Raw genomic sequence first — 14,564 nt, 5'->3', positions numbered from 1 at the left:
GGAGAATCAAAGCCTTCTCCCCTGGAGTTCCTTAAGATTTGTTTGTTTGTTTTTGAGACAGGGGCTCACTCTGTTGCCCAGACTGGAGTGCAGTGGTGTGATCTCGGCTCCCAGCAACCTCCACCTCCTGTGTTCAAGAGATTCTCTTGCCTCAGCCTCCCAAGTAGCTGGGATTACAGATGTGCACCACTACACCCAGCTAATTTTTGTATTTTTAGTAGAGATAGGGTTTCAACTTGTTGGTCAGGTTGGTCTCGAACTCCTGACCTCAGGTGATTGATCTGCCCACCTCGGTCTCCCAAAGTGCTGGGATTACAGGTGTGAGCCACTGCACCCAGCTGGTTTCTTAAATTAAATTCCCTATAGGTTGCCATTCTCAAATACTGAACATACGTATATCCTGTGATGCAGTAATTCTACTGCTACGCATAAACGCTAACTCAAGTCCCCCTGTACCCAGAGACATACAAAAACATTCATAGCAGCAATATCAACCCCAAACTCATGACAACCAAAACGTCCATCAGCAATACAGTAAATAACGATGGTATATTATGCAATAGAATACTATACAGCAACCAGAATGAATGAGCTGTGGATAAACACAATATCATGAATGAAAGTTACAAAGACATAGGACCCGAAAAGCCAGAAACAGAGCATGATTTCATTTACATAACATTCAGGTCAGGTGCAGTGGCTCACACCTATAATCCCAGCACTTTGGAAGGCCAAGGCAGGAGGATTGCTTGAGTCCAGGAGTTCAATACCAGCCTGGGCAACATGGCAAGACCCCATCTCTAGTAAAAATACAAAAAATAGACAGGTGTGGTGGTGTGTGCCTGTAGGCCCAGCTACTCGATGGGCTGAGACGGAAGGATCGCTGGAGCCTGGGGTGGGGGGACGGAGATTGCAGTGAGCCAAGATGATGCCACTGCATTCCAGCCTGGGCAACAAAGCAAGACCCTGTCTCAAAACAAAACAAAACAACCAAACAAACAAAAAAGCAAGCCCATTATAATGCACATAAAACTAAACTGTAATATTGTTAAGGATACATTGTCAGTAGTAAAGCATATAAAAAAGCAAGGACAACATTGTCCTATAAAACTCAGAATAGTGGGCTCGACAAGTTAAGCGGGAGGGGATAACCTGGAAGTTTCCAGGGTTGCTGGTAGCTGATAAACTTCTATTTTTTAATCAGATGATCATTTTATAATTATTTATTCAATTGTGTATTTGTATTGTGCATTTTTTCTCTGTGTGTCTTATATTTCACAAAGAAAATATTTCAGTCTGGGCGAGTTGACTCACGTCTGTAATCCCAATAATTTCGGAGACTGAGGCAGGAGAATGACTTGAGCTCAGGAGTTCGAGACCAGCCTAGGCAATATAGTGAGATCCTGTCTCTACCAAAAAAAAAAAAAGAAAAGAAAGAAAAAACAGCGTGGTGGTGCATGCCTGTAGTCCCAGTTACTTGGGAGGCTGAGCTGAGAGGATCACTTGAGCTTAGGAGGTTGAGGTTATGTGAGCAGTGAGCTATGATGGTACCACTGCACTCCAGCATGGGCGACAGAGAGAGACCCCGTCTCAAAAATAAAAAATAAAACCGAACGTGGTGGCTCACGCCTGTAATCCCAACACTTTTGGAGGCCGAGGCGGGCAGATCACCTGAGTTCAGGACCACCCTGGGCAACAGGGTGGAATCCTGCCTCTACTAAAAATACAAAAATTAGCTGGGCATGGTGGTGCACGCCTGTAATCCCAGCTACTCGGGAGGCTGAGGCGGGAGAATCGCTTGAACCCAGCAGGCAGAGGTTGCAGTGACCCGAGAACACGCCACTGCACTCCAGCCTGGTGACAGAGCAAGACGTCCATCTCAAAAGAATACATAAATAAATGAAAATTTAAAAATTAAATATAAATTTAAAAAGAAAGAAAAAGGAAACTTTAAAGGAGGAAGACGTGTATTCCGGGAGGAGAAAACAAGTAAGAGTTTAGCACTCCAGCCAGACTTTTTGAATGGAGATCCACAGTTGCCTATTTGAAAAAGCTCAACCTTTGGGAATAAAATCAGCTAAACCTTAGAGATACTCCTCTCCACTCTGCAACCGACACTCAAAAACCAGACACGCTTTCTGGTTTAAAAAAAAAAAAAAAAAGAAAAGTATCTTCTTTCGAGAAACTAGGCCCGCCCACTTCGAAGAAGGCACCGCCCCCAGGGACAAGACCCGCCCACTCCGAGACCGGCTTAGAGACAGGCTCAGCCCGGGAGATGCGCACTGGAAAGGCGCCAGCGTTGCCATGGAGATGGCCGCCGGCTGGGGAGTAATGAATAGGGACCTCGCGAGGCTGAGGTTCCCACCCACCTCACCTGCACCACAGTCCTTTCTCTTCTGGGGCGGTAACGAGAAGGACTCATCCCATTTCCTCAGTGTCTCCCAAGTGCCCGGTGCTGGGCTGGACACTGCACCGAACGCGTCACATAGTGGCCCCATTTTATAGATGCGCTGACTGAGGCCGGGGCGGGGGGAGGTGGGAAGCGAGGAGAGGACAGGAGCGGGAATTTTACCCTGAGGACGATCTCAACCGTTGCAAAAGATTAATTACTAGCCAGACGCCGGAGACTCACATGCCTGTGTTTGGCGAGCTGATTCCTGCGTGCAGACCTTGGAGCCAGCCAGGCCCCTGCACGCTTGCTGGCGCGGGCGTCTTCCCCGGGCCCCCAGCCTTCCTCCTTTCAAGGACGGCCTCACATCCTAATACCGAAGCCCGAGACCGCCTCACTCCTCCCACCCTTCATCCCTTTTTATTCATCCACAAATGCTTGTTAAGCCCCTTGTCTGTTCCGGGCAGCCACCTGTGGGCAGAGCCGTTAAGCAAACAGGCAAAATAAGCCCTGCCTTCGCAGTTTTTATTCTAGTGTGAGGGGAGATAGGCAATCCACAGGACATTCACACGTTGCCTAGTGTGTCTTCGTGATTAAGTACCATGTTAAAAATGAAAGGCCGGCGCAGTGGCTCACACCTGTAATCCCAGCACTTAGGGAGGCCGAGGCGTGAGGATCACCTGAGGTCAGGAGTTCGAGATCAGCCTGGCCAACATGGCGAAACCCCGTCTCTACTAAAAACACAAAAAAGAATTAGCTGTGTATGGTGGCGGGCGCCTGTAATCCCAGCTACTCGGGAGGCTGAGGCAGGAGAATCGCTTGAACCCAGGAGGCGGAGGTTGCAGTGAGCCGAGATTGCGCCACTGCACTGCACTCCAGCCTGGGCGACAGAGCGAGACCCTGACTCAAAAAATGATAATAATAATAATAATAATAAGGCAGGGTGAAGGCTAGAGGGTGACGGGAGGCTATTTTAGCCTGGGTGGACAAGACAGGGGTCTCCAGCGAGCTGTGGGAGTGAGGGACGTAAGGGAAGCTGAATGGAAACCTCGGGAGGGCTTTTCAGGCCGGGGCAACCGCAAGTGCAAAGGCCCTGACTCCGGACAGAGCAGAGAGGGCGGTGTGACGCGGAGAGGGAGGGAGGAAGGGAGGGAGGGAGGGAGGGAGGGAGGGAGGAAAGCCCCGGGGTCCAGGCAAGCAGGGCCTTGGGGGCGGGGGTGCACGTGGGAATCAGAAGGGAAGCTTGGGTTTTATTCCGAGGGAGATGGGGAGCCAAGGACGGAAGAGTGTTGGGCTCAGGAGAGAGGTGATTTCTGGGTGCTGGAGGCTGGACGGGAGGGACAGGGAAGCTGGAAGCAGGAGAGCCAATGAGGAGGGGGAGACGGTGGGACTGGCATCCGGCTGAGCCAGTCAGCGACAAGCCCCGCCCCCTGCCCCGGGAGCCGCCTTCGCAGCCGGAGGTCGTGGGGCCCAGGACCCCCTCCAGCACCTGGGCCTGCGCCCCGCCTCCTCCCGGCTCCCCGCCTCGGTCTCCCCGGCATCCGGCCCGGCCTCCACGCGGGTCCCACAGGAATTTCTCTAAAACACTAATCGGATCATGTGACTCTCCTGCTTAAAACCTTTTCAATGGGTTCTCAGTGCACTTGGAATGAGTCCAAGCTCAGCCTGGACTCGGAGGCCCGGCTCGGTCGCTGGGTGCAGCTCTGGCCTCTCTCCGCCACACTGGCCTCCTTTATGCCCTAATGCAAGACCCCCAACCCCACCCCCGCCATGTGCTGGGGAAGCAGAGCGCAAACCCCCTTCTATGTGCTGTGCTCTCTGCTTAAAGTTTTCTATCACCTCCATTCCTGAATTCATTATTCTTCCTCCTCCTCCTCCATCTTTCAAGCCTTCAAAATATAGATGATAAAATAGTACACACATCCTTGGTATATACCCAAAAGAATTAAAAACAGCTGTTCAAACAAAAACTTATACACCAATGTTTCTAATAGCACTCTTCGCAATAGACCAAAGATAGATGCAACCCCAACGTCCATCAACAAATGGATAAACAAAACGTAGGCGACAGCGGCCCTCCACTTCCGTGGTTCTGCACCCTCAGATAGGAGGCTGTAAGGGACTCAATCACCCATGGATCTGGAATCCGAGGAGAGTCCTGGAACTAATCCCCTGCGGACACCGAGGAATGACTGCACTCATGCAGAGGAATACTATTCAGCCACAAAAAGGAATGAAGCACCGACTCATGCTAAGGCACGGATGAACCTTAGAAACATTACGCTGGCCAGGTGCGGTGGCTCATGCCTGTAATCCCAGCACTTCAGGAGGCCGAGATGGGCTGGTCATCTGAGCTCAGGAGTTCAAGACCACCCTGGGCAACGTGGCGAGACCCCATCTCTACCAAAAACAAAAATTAGCCAGGCATGGTGGTGCATGCCTGTAGTCTCAGCTATCTGGAAGGCTGAGGTGGGAGAATCGCTTGAGCCCTGGCGGTGGAGGTTGCAGTGAGCCGTGATTGCACCAATGCACTCCTGCCTGGGTGACAGAGAAAGACCCTGTCTCAATTTTTAAAAAGAGGGGGGGCAATATCCTTTGTGGGGGGGGGGGAGAAACTTTTATGCAAAGTGAAAGAAGCTAGTCACAAAGGAACACATGTTGTATGATTCCATTGATATGAAATGTCCAGAATAGGCAAATTCATAGAGACAGAAAACTGATTATTAGTTGACAGGGGCTGGGGATAGAAAGGAGTGTGGGAATGACTGCTAATGGGCTTAGGGTTTGTTTGGGCTGATGAAAAAGTTCTGGAACTAGGATGGACACGGTGGCATACGCCTGTAATCCTAGCACTTTAGGAGGCTCAGGCAGGAGGATTGCTTGAGACCAGGAGTTCAGAACAGCCTGGGGAACAAAGCAAGACCCCATATGTAAAGAAAGGAAAGAAGGAAGGAAGGAGGGAGGGAAGGAAAAGAGAGAGAAAGAGAGAGAGAGAGAGAGAGAGAGAGAGAGAGAGAGAGAGAGAAAGAAAGAAAGAAAGAAAGAAAGAAAGAAAGAAAGAAAGAAAGAAAGAAAGAAAGAAAGAGAAAGGAAGGAAGGAAAGAAGGAAGGAGGGAGGGAGGGAAGGAAGGAAGGAAGGAAGGAAGGAAGGAAGGAAGGAAAGGAAAGGAAGGAAGGAAGGAAAGAAAGAGACTCATGCCTGTAATCCCAGCACTTTGGGAGGCCAAGGCAGGAGGATCACCTGAAGTTGGGAGTTTGAGACCAGCCTGGCCAACACGGAGAAACCCTGTCTCTACTAACAATACAAAATAAGCTAGGCGTGGTGGCGCATGCCTGTCATCCTAGCTATTTGGGTGGCTGAGGCAGGAGAATCGCTTGAACCCGGGAGGCGGAGATTGAGGTGAGCTGCACCATTGCACTCCAGCCTGGGCAACAAGAGTGAAACTCTGTCTCAAAAAAAAAAAAAAAAAAAAAAGGAAAGAAAGAGTTCTGGAACCAGGCGGTGTGGATAGTTGTGCAACATTTACTTAATGCCATTGAGCTGTGTGATTTAAAATAGTTAAAACTGTAAATTTTAAGTGTATTTTACAAAACAAAAAGTTAAAATACACACACCCATATTCTGACTACCAGCTTTGAACTATTAGGGATACAAATGACTCCCCACACACCACACCCTCCAAGATCTGATTGCTTCTCCTATCTCAAACATAACTTATATATTGAATTTGGTGCTTATTATTACCACAGATATTTTCAGACTCTTATTTCGTGGTATACATTCTTTAAAATATAATATTACAAACAAGGTGCTTTTAAAAACCATGCTCCTAGTCTGGGCATGGTGGCTAATGCCTGTAATCCCAGCACTTTGGGAGGCTGAGGTGGAAGGATTGCTTGAGCTCAGGAATTTCAAGACTAGCCTGGGCAACATAGTGAGACCCCATCCCTATTTTATTTATGTATTTATTTATTTGAGACGGAGTCTCGCCCTGTAGCCAGGCTGGAGTGCAGTGGCACAATCTCGGCTCACTGCAACTTCCGCCTCCCAGGTTCAAGCGATTCTCCTGCCTCAGCCTCCAGAGTAGCTGGGATTGCAGGCGAGCACCACCATGCCCAGCTAATTTTTGTATTTTTAGTAGAGACGGTGTTTCACTGTGTTGGCCAGGCTGGTCTCGATCTCATGACCTCGTGATCCACCCGCCTCGGCCTCCCAAAGTGCTGGGATTACAGGCGTGAGCTACCGCGCCCGGCCTTTTATTATTTTTTTTTAAATCATGCTTCTGATCCACTATCATTTCTCCTATCTGTTTGTGAAGTGGAACTTCTTACTGAGACTCACTGGATTTGGAAACTTCTAGTACCTCACTTTCATCCTCTGTGAAAGGGAAAAGTAATGTTACCTACTTCATAAAGCCAGGAGTAAATGGGTTCACATTTGTAATACACTCACAAGAGGAAGCTATTAGTTTTCATTTTATTTATTTTTATAATCCCCATGTATTTCTTTTTCCTTTACTTTTTTTTTTTTTTTTAAGATGGAGTTTTGCTCTGTCACCCAGGCTGGAGTACAATGGCACTATCTCAGCTCACTGCAATCTCCGCCTCCCAGGTTCAAGCCATTCTCCTGCCTCAGCCTCCTGAGTAGCTGGGATTATAGGCAGGTGCCATTATGCCTGGCCAATTTTTGCATTTTTGTAGAGACAGGGTTTCACCATGTGGGCCAGGCTGGTCTTGAACTCCTGGTCTCAGGTGATCTGCCCATGTGGGCCTCCCAAAGTGCTGAGATTACAGGTGTGAGCCACCATGCTTGGCCTCCTTTACTTTTTTGAGTATATAGCACATTTACACGGTTTCAAATTCAAAAAGTACGAAAGGCTGGGCACAGCGGCTAATGTCTGTAATTCCAGCACTTTGGGAGGCCAAGGCAGGTGGATCGCTTGAGCCCAGGAGTTCAAGCCCAGCCCGGGCAACATAAGGAGACCCCATCTCTACAAAACATACAAAAATTAGCCAGACATGGTGGCATACTCTTGTAGTCCCAGTTACTCAGGAGGCTGAGGTGGGAGGATTGCTCGAGCCCGGGAGGTCGAGGCTGCAGTGAGCTGAGATCACACCACTGCACTCCCTCCAGCCATCCTTGGCAACAGAGGGAGATCTCATCTCAAAAAAACAAAACAAAACAAAACAAAAAACAAAATAAAACAAAAAACAAACAGAAAAACAGAAGGATCGCATGTAGTAAATTTCTGTGCTGGAAGTTAGACTATGTTGCCAATTTCAGTTTCTTCTCTCTTGTTCCAGTTCATCTGGACACAATCCCAGAACACACAAGCCCAGAACAGGCTGCAGGCTGTACTTGACCTTCTATTTTTCTCTTCTACAGGTTATCACTTGGAGACTTACCCTATATTCACACGGTGAGCTTCTTTGTTCTTTTCTATGGACACCTAGTATTCCACTGGGTGGATCCGTCATGATTGATTACTCAAATCTCCTACAGATGGGTGCTTAGATTGGTTTCAGCTGTTTGCAGTGAGCTGCAGTAATGCAATGATTAACCTGGTGCAGACATTATTTTGTGCAGTTCTGAGTAGATACTTCTGAAGAATAAATTCCTGGAATTGCTGGCTCGGTAAGAGTGTTCCAAGTTCTACTTGCCCCAGCTGGGTATGAAAGGACCTGTTTGCTCACACTCTCATTAGCACTGTTTGGCAGGAATGTAACCTTAAACAAACAGCGTCAAGCTGCGGGTATACTCCTGCAGAATGCCTTTTCTGCTCCAGATTAGGTTTTTGAGATGTGGCCAGGTTGGTTTCATTCTGCCAATTTCAGCTGAAACATTGCTGCCTCCAGGAAGACCTCAGGAATCACCTCCTCCCAGTGCGAGCTCAGTTCAGTGCCTTCTGATCTCTGCATTCCCATAGCAGTTCCCTGCCTCGGAGCACACGTTCCCCCACACGCACTCCAGAGTGATTGATCCGTGTCTATCTGCCTTCCCCATCAGACAGTGAACCCCTATTTTTGCCACGGTGGCTCCAGCACCAAGGACAGCGCCAGCCCATAGTAGGTGCTCAGTAAACAGTGGTTGCTAAGGTCCCAGTGAATATGTGTATATGTAGGCAAATATATGCAGACTGGCCCATAGTAGATATTCAGTAAATATTGGTCGCTTTGGGTCAAATGAGTATATGCAGGGGCTTATCACAAAGGGGGAAACTGAGGCTCAAAGTGGGAGAATCCTTCACCCAGACAGCCAAGGGAAGGCTGGAGTCAGGTTCTGATCCAGAGTGCCGCTACTTTCTGAAGGCTCTGTCACTGCTTCATTCATCTTCCTCCCCCGGCCGCCCCCCTGGCTTGACACAGTGCCTGGCACAGACAGGACTTGATAAATGTGTATTTGTTGAAGGAATGAATGAATATGTGTGTGTGCGTGTTGATGAGCCGGGGGGTAGCTGGACCCAGCGTCCCAGGCCCTCAGCACCCTCTGCCCTCTGGGAGCCCAGGGGACAGGCCCCCAGCCCCCTCCCCTCACAGGACCCTGTAGTGCAAGCTGCCCGCCCTCCCCTCTCCAGATCCCCCGTACTCCCGCTTCCGGCTTCCCAGCCAGTCTTTCCTTTTTCAGGCTCCGACGAAGGCCGGGTTTCCGGGGGGGAAGGCTTAGGCAGTGACACCGAGCCCAGCCTCCTCCTCCACCCCCCACCACGCTCAGGCCCCCTCCCTCCCCGCCACCACCGTCCGCGTTTGGCCGGCCGTGGGGAAGGAAGAAAGGAGCCAAGGAGGCGAGGTAAGAACCCGGCCCCAGCGACCAGGGCCGAGCCCCAGGCCCAGGGCTGAGAAATCCTCAAGGCCTCGACCCGGCCCCAATTCTGCTTATCATGCCTTCGGGGAGCTGCAGGCTTGGTCCAGAGGAGATTGGCCCCCCTCTAGGACCTGGGACCCCGACCCCCACCAACCTCCCTCCCGGGTCCAGGGGTCCGGCCCTCAGCCGCCTCCTCCCTGGGGATTCCCTGCAGCTGGGTCCCCAGCCCCCGCCTCCCCCTTGTCCTAGGAGCCCAGCCCCCTCCCCAGCCCCTCCTCCACCGGGACCCAGGAGTCCACACCTCCTCCATACCCGAGTCCAGATTCCCCGATCCATCATGACCTGGACCCAGGAGTCTCAGTTCCCAACTCCCACCCCCCTCAGCCCCAAGAGTCTGGGCCCTGAGCCCCCTCCTAACTCAGACCAGAAGTCTGAACCCTCCTACTCCCTGACCTCTCCCAGCCCCTGGCGTCTGGGAACACACTCTATTTCCGGGGCCTACTGGCTTCGAATCCCACCCCCTCCACTCAGGCCCCATGGGCTGTGTCCCAGCCCCTCCCAAAACGTTCAGCCTGGCCGGGGGGCCTGGAGCAGAAGCGGTTCGCTGACTTTGTCCCCCTCCGTGCCTCTGCCCGGTTCACTCCCTCTGTGTCTCTGTCTCCCTGTCTCCCCGGCCTCCAGCCCGCCACTGCTCTTCCGATCTCTGCGCTTGCACTATCTCTGCCTCTGGGTCTCCAAGTCTCTTTGTTTCCTCTTCTCTGTGTCTCTGTCTCTCTGCTGGATATTCCTCGCTCTTCTCTGTCTCTTCTTTGCTCTGCCTTTCACCACCCTGCCTTTCTGTGTCTCCTGGTCTCTGTCTGTCCATCCCCACTTCTCTGTGTCTCCCACCTCCGCCTTCTCCTGTCTCTATTCCCTGCTCTGCCGCTCTGTCTCTGATCTCTCTCTTCCTGTCTCTCCATCTCTCGCCTCTCCTCTGTGTCTCTCATCTTTGTCTCTGTCTCATATCTCTCTCCCCTGGCTGAATACCTGGCCCTCTCTGCCTCTCCATCTCTGACTCTGTCTCTGCTTCTCTCTCTGCCGCACCCCACGCACCTCTTTTTATCTCTGCCCCGCTTCCCATCTCTCCCCTCTCTCCCCACAGGCATGGATCCGCAGCCTCCTCCACCCGCCCAGGGCAGCCCACCTCACCGTGGCCGAGGCCGTGGCCGTGGCCGAGGCCGTGGTCGTGGCCGTGGCCGTGGCAGGGGGGGCGCTGGAGCCCCTCGGGCGCCCCTGCCCTGCCCCACCTGCGGCCGCCTCTTCCGTTTCCCCTACTACCTCTCCCGGCACCGGCTGAGCCACTCTGGGCTCCGGCCCCACGCCTGCCCGCTGTGCCCCAAGGCCTTCCGCCGGCCGGCCCACCTCTCCCGCCACCTGCGCGGCCACGGGCCCCAGCCCCCGCTGCGCTGCGCCGCCTGCCCCCGCACCTTCCCGGAACCCGCCCAGCTCAGGCGCCACCTGGCTCAGGAGCACGCAGGCGGCGAGGTCGAGCTGGCCATCGAGAGGGTGGCCAAGGAGACGGCCGAGCCCAGCTGGGGCCCGCAGGACCAGGGCTCGGAGCAGCCCACCACGGCTGCAGCGGGGGCCACGGAGGAGGCGGCGGCCGCGGCATGGCCTGAGACGTGGCCTGCGGGGGAGCCGGCCACGCTGGCAGCGCCCACCAGCGCCGCGGAGCCCCGGGAGTCGGAGTCGGAGGAGGCCGAGGCCGGGGCAGCAGAGCTGAGGGCCGAGCTGGCGCTGGCGGCCGGGCGGCAGGAGGAGAAACAGGTCCTGCTCCAGGCGGACTGGACGCTGCTGTGCCTGCGCTGCCGCGAAGCCTTCGCCACCAAGGGCGAGCTCAAGGCGCACCCGTGTCTGCGCCCCGAGGGGGAACAGGAGGGTGAAGGAGGGCCTCCGCCACGCCCCAAGCGACACCAGTGCTCCATCTGCCTCAAGGCCTTCGCCAGGCCCTGGTCCCTGTCGCGCCACCGGCTGGTCCACTCCACCGACCGCCCTTTCGTGTGCCCAGACTGCGGCCTGGCCTTCCGCCTCGCCTCCTACCTCCGCCAGCACCGCCGCGTCCACGGCCCGCTCAGCCTGCTGGCCCCGCTGCCCGCAGCGGGCAAGAAGGACGACAAGGCCTCAGGTGCACGGAACTCAGCCAAGGGGCCGGAGGGGGGCGAGGGGGCGGAGTGCGGGGGTGCCTCGGAAGGGGGAGAAGGCGGGCAGAACGGAGGCGACGCCGCCCCAGCCCGGCCCCCAGCCGGGGAGCCCCGCTTCTGGTGCCCAGAGTGCGGCAAAGGTTTCAGGCGCCGGGCGCACCTGCGGCAGCACGGGGTGACCCACTCAGGAGCGCGCCCTTTCCAGTGCGTGCGCTGCCAGCGGGAGTTCAAGCGCCTGGCCGACCTGGCGCGCCACGCACAGGTGCACGCGGGGGGCCCGGCCCCGCACCCGTGCCCCCGCTGCCCGCGCCGATTCTCACGCGCCTACAGCCTCTTGCGCCACCAGCGCTGCCACCGCGCAGAGCTGGAGAGGGCCGCCGCGCTACAGGCACTGCAGGCCCAGGCCCCGCTGTCGCCGCCGCCGCCGCCGCAGCCCCTGAAGGCCGAGCAGGAGGAAGAAGGGCTCCCGCTGCCCCTCGCAAACATTAAGGAAGAGCCGCCCTCTCCGGGGACCCCACCCCAGTCCCCACCGGCTCCCCCTGTCTTCCTCAGCGCCTCCTGTTTCGACAGCCAAGACCACTCAGCCTTCGAGATGGAGGAGGAAGAGGTAGACAGCAAGGCTCACCTGCGCGGGCTGGGGGGCCTGGCCTCCTGACCTTCGCCGCCCTGCCCTCCGCCGCTCCGCCTGAGCTCCCCGGTTTGCAGAATGGAGGAGGGAAGTTGAAGGAGCCACCTCCTCTGTCTACCCACCCGTCCCCTTCACGCCCTTGACACTAAGGAGTGGGGGGCCCTGGACTGCCCCTCCCTCTCCCATCGCCCACCCCCAGAACCCCTGATGCTGGTTAGGAACCGCTCACCCCAACATGTGTCTTAAGGCAGGACGACTTGGAAAAAAAGGCGGCGGACAGTTGGCCAGAGGGATGGAGACTGGTGGGGACGCCCCCGCCTGCCTGTCCCCCCGTTACACACACTGGACACCATCACCTGTTTGGAACTGCCAGACCCTGGGGGTCCCCAGTGAGCAAAGGTCTGTCCTTGTCCCTTTGTCTGTCTGTGAATAAATGTGAGTTCGTGAAACCCAAGAGAGCGAGGTGTTCTGTGGAGGTGGGGCAGGCTGGGGGCGCTGGGGCGAGTCAGCATTTGTCCAGCCAACTCTGAGCTTGGGTTCAGAGCAGGAAGGACACAGATGCATCAGAAAATCTGTGGCCCTCAACCAAGCAAGAAGCCGGTGAAGGCTGGGTTGAAAAGAAACAAGAATGTGAGAAGATAGATCATCGTCACCGCTGCCCTGTGGAAGCTCTGCGCCAGTTTCTCAGTCAACCTCTACCACACCCTTACTCTGTGTCACCGGTGGTACTAGGCACTGAGGAGAAGGAGTCCAATACCCTCCTCTGAAAGAGCTGGAATTCTAGCCCTGCATTGTCCAACATACCTTTTTTTTTCCTAGAAAAGTTTCCATAACCTTTCTTCCCTCACTCTGTTGCCCAGGCTGCAGTACTGTGGTGCGGTCATAGCTCACTGCAGTCTCAAACTCCCAGATCCAGGCAATCCTCTTGCCTCAGCCTTGCAAAGAGCTGGGACTACAGGTGCATGCCACCACCCCCAGCTGATTGTTTAATTTCTTGTAGAGACGGAGTCTTGCTATATTGCCCAGTCTGGGAGAACTTTTTGTGATGATGGAATATTCTACATCTTCACTGTCCAATATGGTATCCAGCAGCCACACGTGGCTATTTCCATTTAAATATAGAATATGGAAATATAAAATCATTAAGATGAAATAAATGTAAAAGCTCAGTTCCTCAGTCACACTTTTTTTTTTTTTTGAAAGAGAGAGAGTTTCACTCTTGTCGCCCAGGCTGGAGTACAATGGCACGATCTTGGTTCACTGCAACCTCCACCCCCCAGGTTCAAGGGATTCTCCTGCCTCAGCCTCCCGAGTAGCTGGGATTACAGGAGCCCACTACCACACCTGACTATTTTGTTGTATTTTTAGTAGAGACAGGGTTTCACCACATTGGCCAGGCTGGTCTCGAACTTCTGACCTCAGGTGATCCGCCCGCCTCAGCCTCCCAAAGTGCTGGGATTACAGGCATGAGCCACTGTACCCGGCCTCAGTCACACTGTTTCAAGGGCCAAAGAGCCCCATGTGGCTGGTGGCTGCCATACGGGACAGCACAGATCTAGAACATTACATCATTGAAAAAAGTCCTAGCAGAATGCAATATAGCACGAGGTATAAGGGCTAGCAAGAGTAAACCACCAGACAGTACGATGGCAAAGCAGGACTTAGGGGTCAGGACTTCTCTGGTGAGATGATGTTTGATTTGAATGAAGATGGAGGGGGGACCAGGCATTAGAAAGAAACATCCATGAGAAGACAACACCAGAGAAAGAAAAAACGGGTGGGTACTACAGCTAGGAGGTGGGTACTACAGGTTTTTTTTTTTTTTTTTTTTTTTTGACACAGCATCTTGCTCTGTTGCCCAGGCTGGAGTGCAGTGGTGCAATCACAGCTCACTGCAGCCTCAACCTCCTGGTTCAGGGGATTCTCCCTCAGCCTCTCAAGTAGCTGGGACTACAGGTATGCACCATCATGCTTGACTAATTTTTATTTTGTTTATTTATTTTCTTTTGAGATGGAGTCTCGCTCTGTCACCACCACGCGCGGCTGATTTTTTTTTTTTTTTTTTTTTTTTTTTTGAGACGGAGTCTCGCTCTGTCACCCAGGCTGGGGTGCAGTGGCCGGATCTCAGCTCACTGCAAGCTCCGCCTCCTGGGTTCACACCATTCTCCTGCCTCAGCCTCCCGAGTAGATGGGACTACAGGTGCCTGCCACCTCGCCCGGCTAAGTTTTTGTATTTTTAGTAGAGACGGGGTTTCACTGTGTTACCCAGGATGGTCTCGATCTCCTGACCTCGTGATCCGCCCATCTCGGCCTCCCAAAGTGCTGGGATTACAGGCTTGAGCCACCGCGCCCGGCCTGATTTTTTGTTTTTGTTTTTTGGTTTTTTTTTTTTTGGAGACAGAGTCTCGCTCTGTCACCCAGGCCAGAGTGCAGTGGCGCCATCTCGGCTCACTGCAAGCTCTGCCTCCCAGGTTCACACCATTCTCCCACCTCAGCCTCCCAAGTAGCTGGGACTACAGGCGCCCATCACGACGCACGGCTAATTTTTTGTAGTTTTAGTAGAGA

General features: G+C 53.7%; 1 protein-coding gene across 5 annotated transcripts; it reads left to right on the top strand.

Moving 5' to 3' along the window:
• Positions 1-9,122: 9,122 nt before the first annotated feature.
• ZNF579 (zinc finger protein 579) lies at positions 9,123-13,168 on the top strand. 5 transcript variants are annotated; one of them, XM_028838932.2, is made up of 4 exons: positions 9,123-9,176; positions 10,333-11,978; positions 12,247-12,398; positions 12,547-13,168. In XM_028838932.2, exons 2-4 carry the CDS (start codon positions 10,335-10,337, stop codon positions 12,764-12,766), a joined length of 2,016 nt encoding a protein of 671 aa, XP_028694765.2. In that variant the 5' UTR covers positions 9,123-9,176; positions 10,333-10,334; the 3' UTR covers positions 12,767-13,168. The 5 variants fall into 5 exon arrangements, with proteins under 5 accessions (XP_028694765.2, XP_077838018.1, XP_028694766.2 ...); XM_077981892.1 differs by having other exon boundaries at positions 9,873-11,978; XM_028838933.2 differs by lacking the exon at positions 12,547-13,168 and having other exon boundaries at positions 12,247-12,448.
• Positions 13,169-14,564: the final 1,396 nt, after the last annotated feature.

Source organism: Macaca mulatta, chromosome 19, assembly GCF_049350105.2.
Source record: "Macaca mulatta isolate MMU2019108-1 chromosome 19, T2T-MMU8v2.0, whole genome shotgun sequence".
Lineage (NCBI taxonomy): Eukaryota > Metazoa > Chordata > Mammalia > Primates > Cercopithecidae > Macaca > Macaca mulatta.
Note: the sequence above shows the minus strand (reverse complement) of the source record. Positions and strands in the feature narration are given on the sequence as shown.

What these genes read in the sequence shown, in the direction of transcription:
- ZNF579 (XM_028838932.2), top strand. Translation starts at nt 10,335, where the DNA reads ATGGATCCGCAGCCTCCTCCACCCGCCCAGGGCAGCCCACCTCACCGT. An exon ending in TCGAGATGGAGGAGGAAGAG is followed by an intron (nt 11,979 to 12,246) that starts GTAGACAGCAAG and finishes ATGTGTCTTAAG; the next exon opens with GCAGGACGACTTGGAAAAAA. An exon ending in GGGGTCCCCAGTGAGCAAAG is followed by an intron (nt 12,399 to 12,546) that starts GTCTGTCCTTGT and finishes GGTTCAGAGCAG; the next exon opens with GAAGGACACAGATGCATCAG.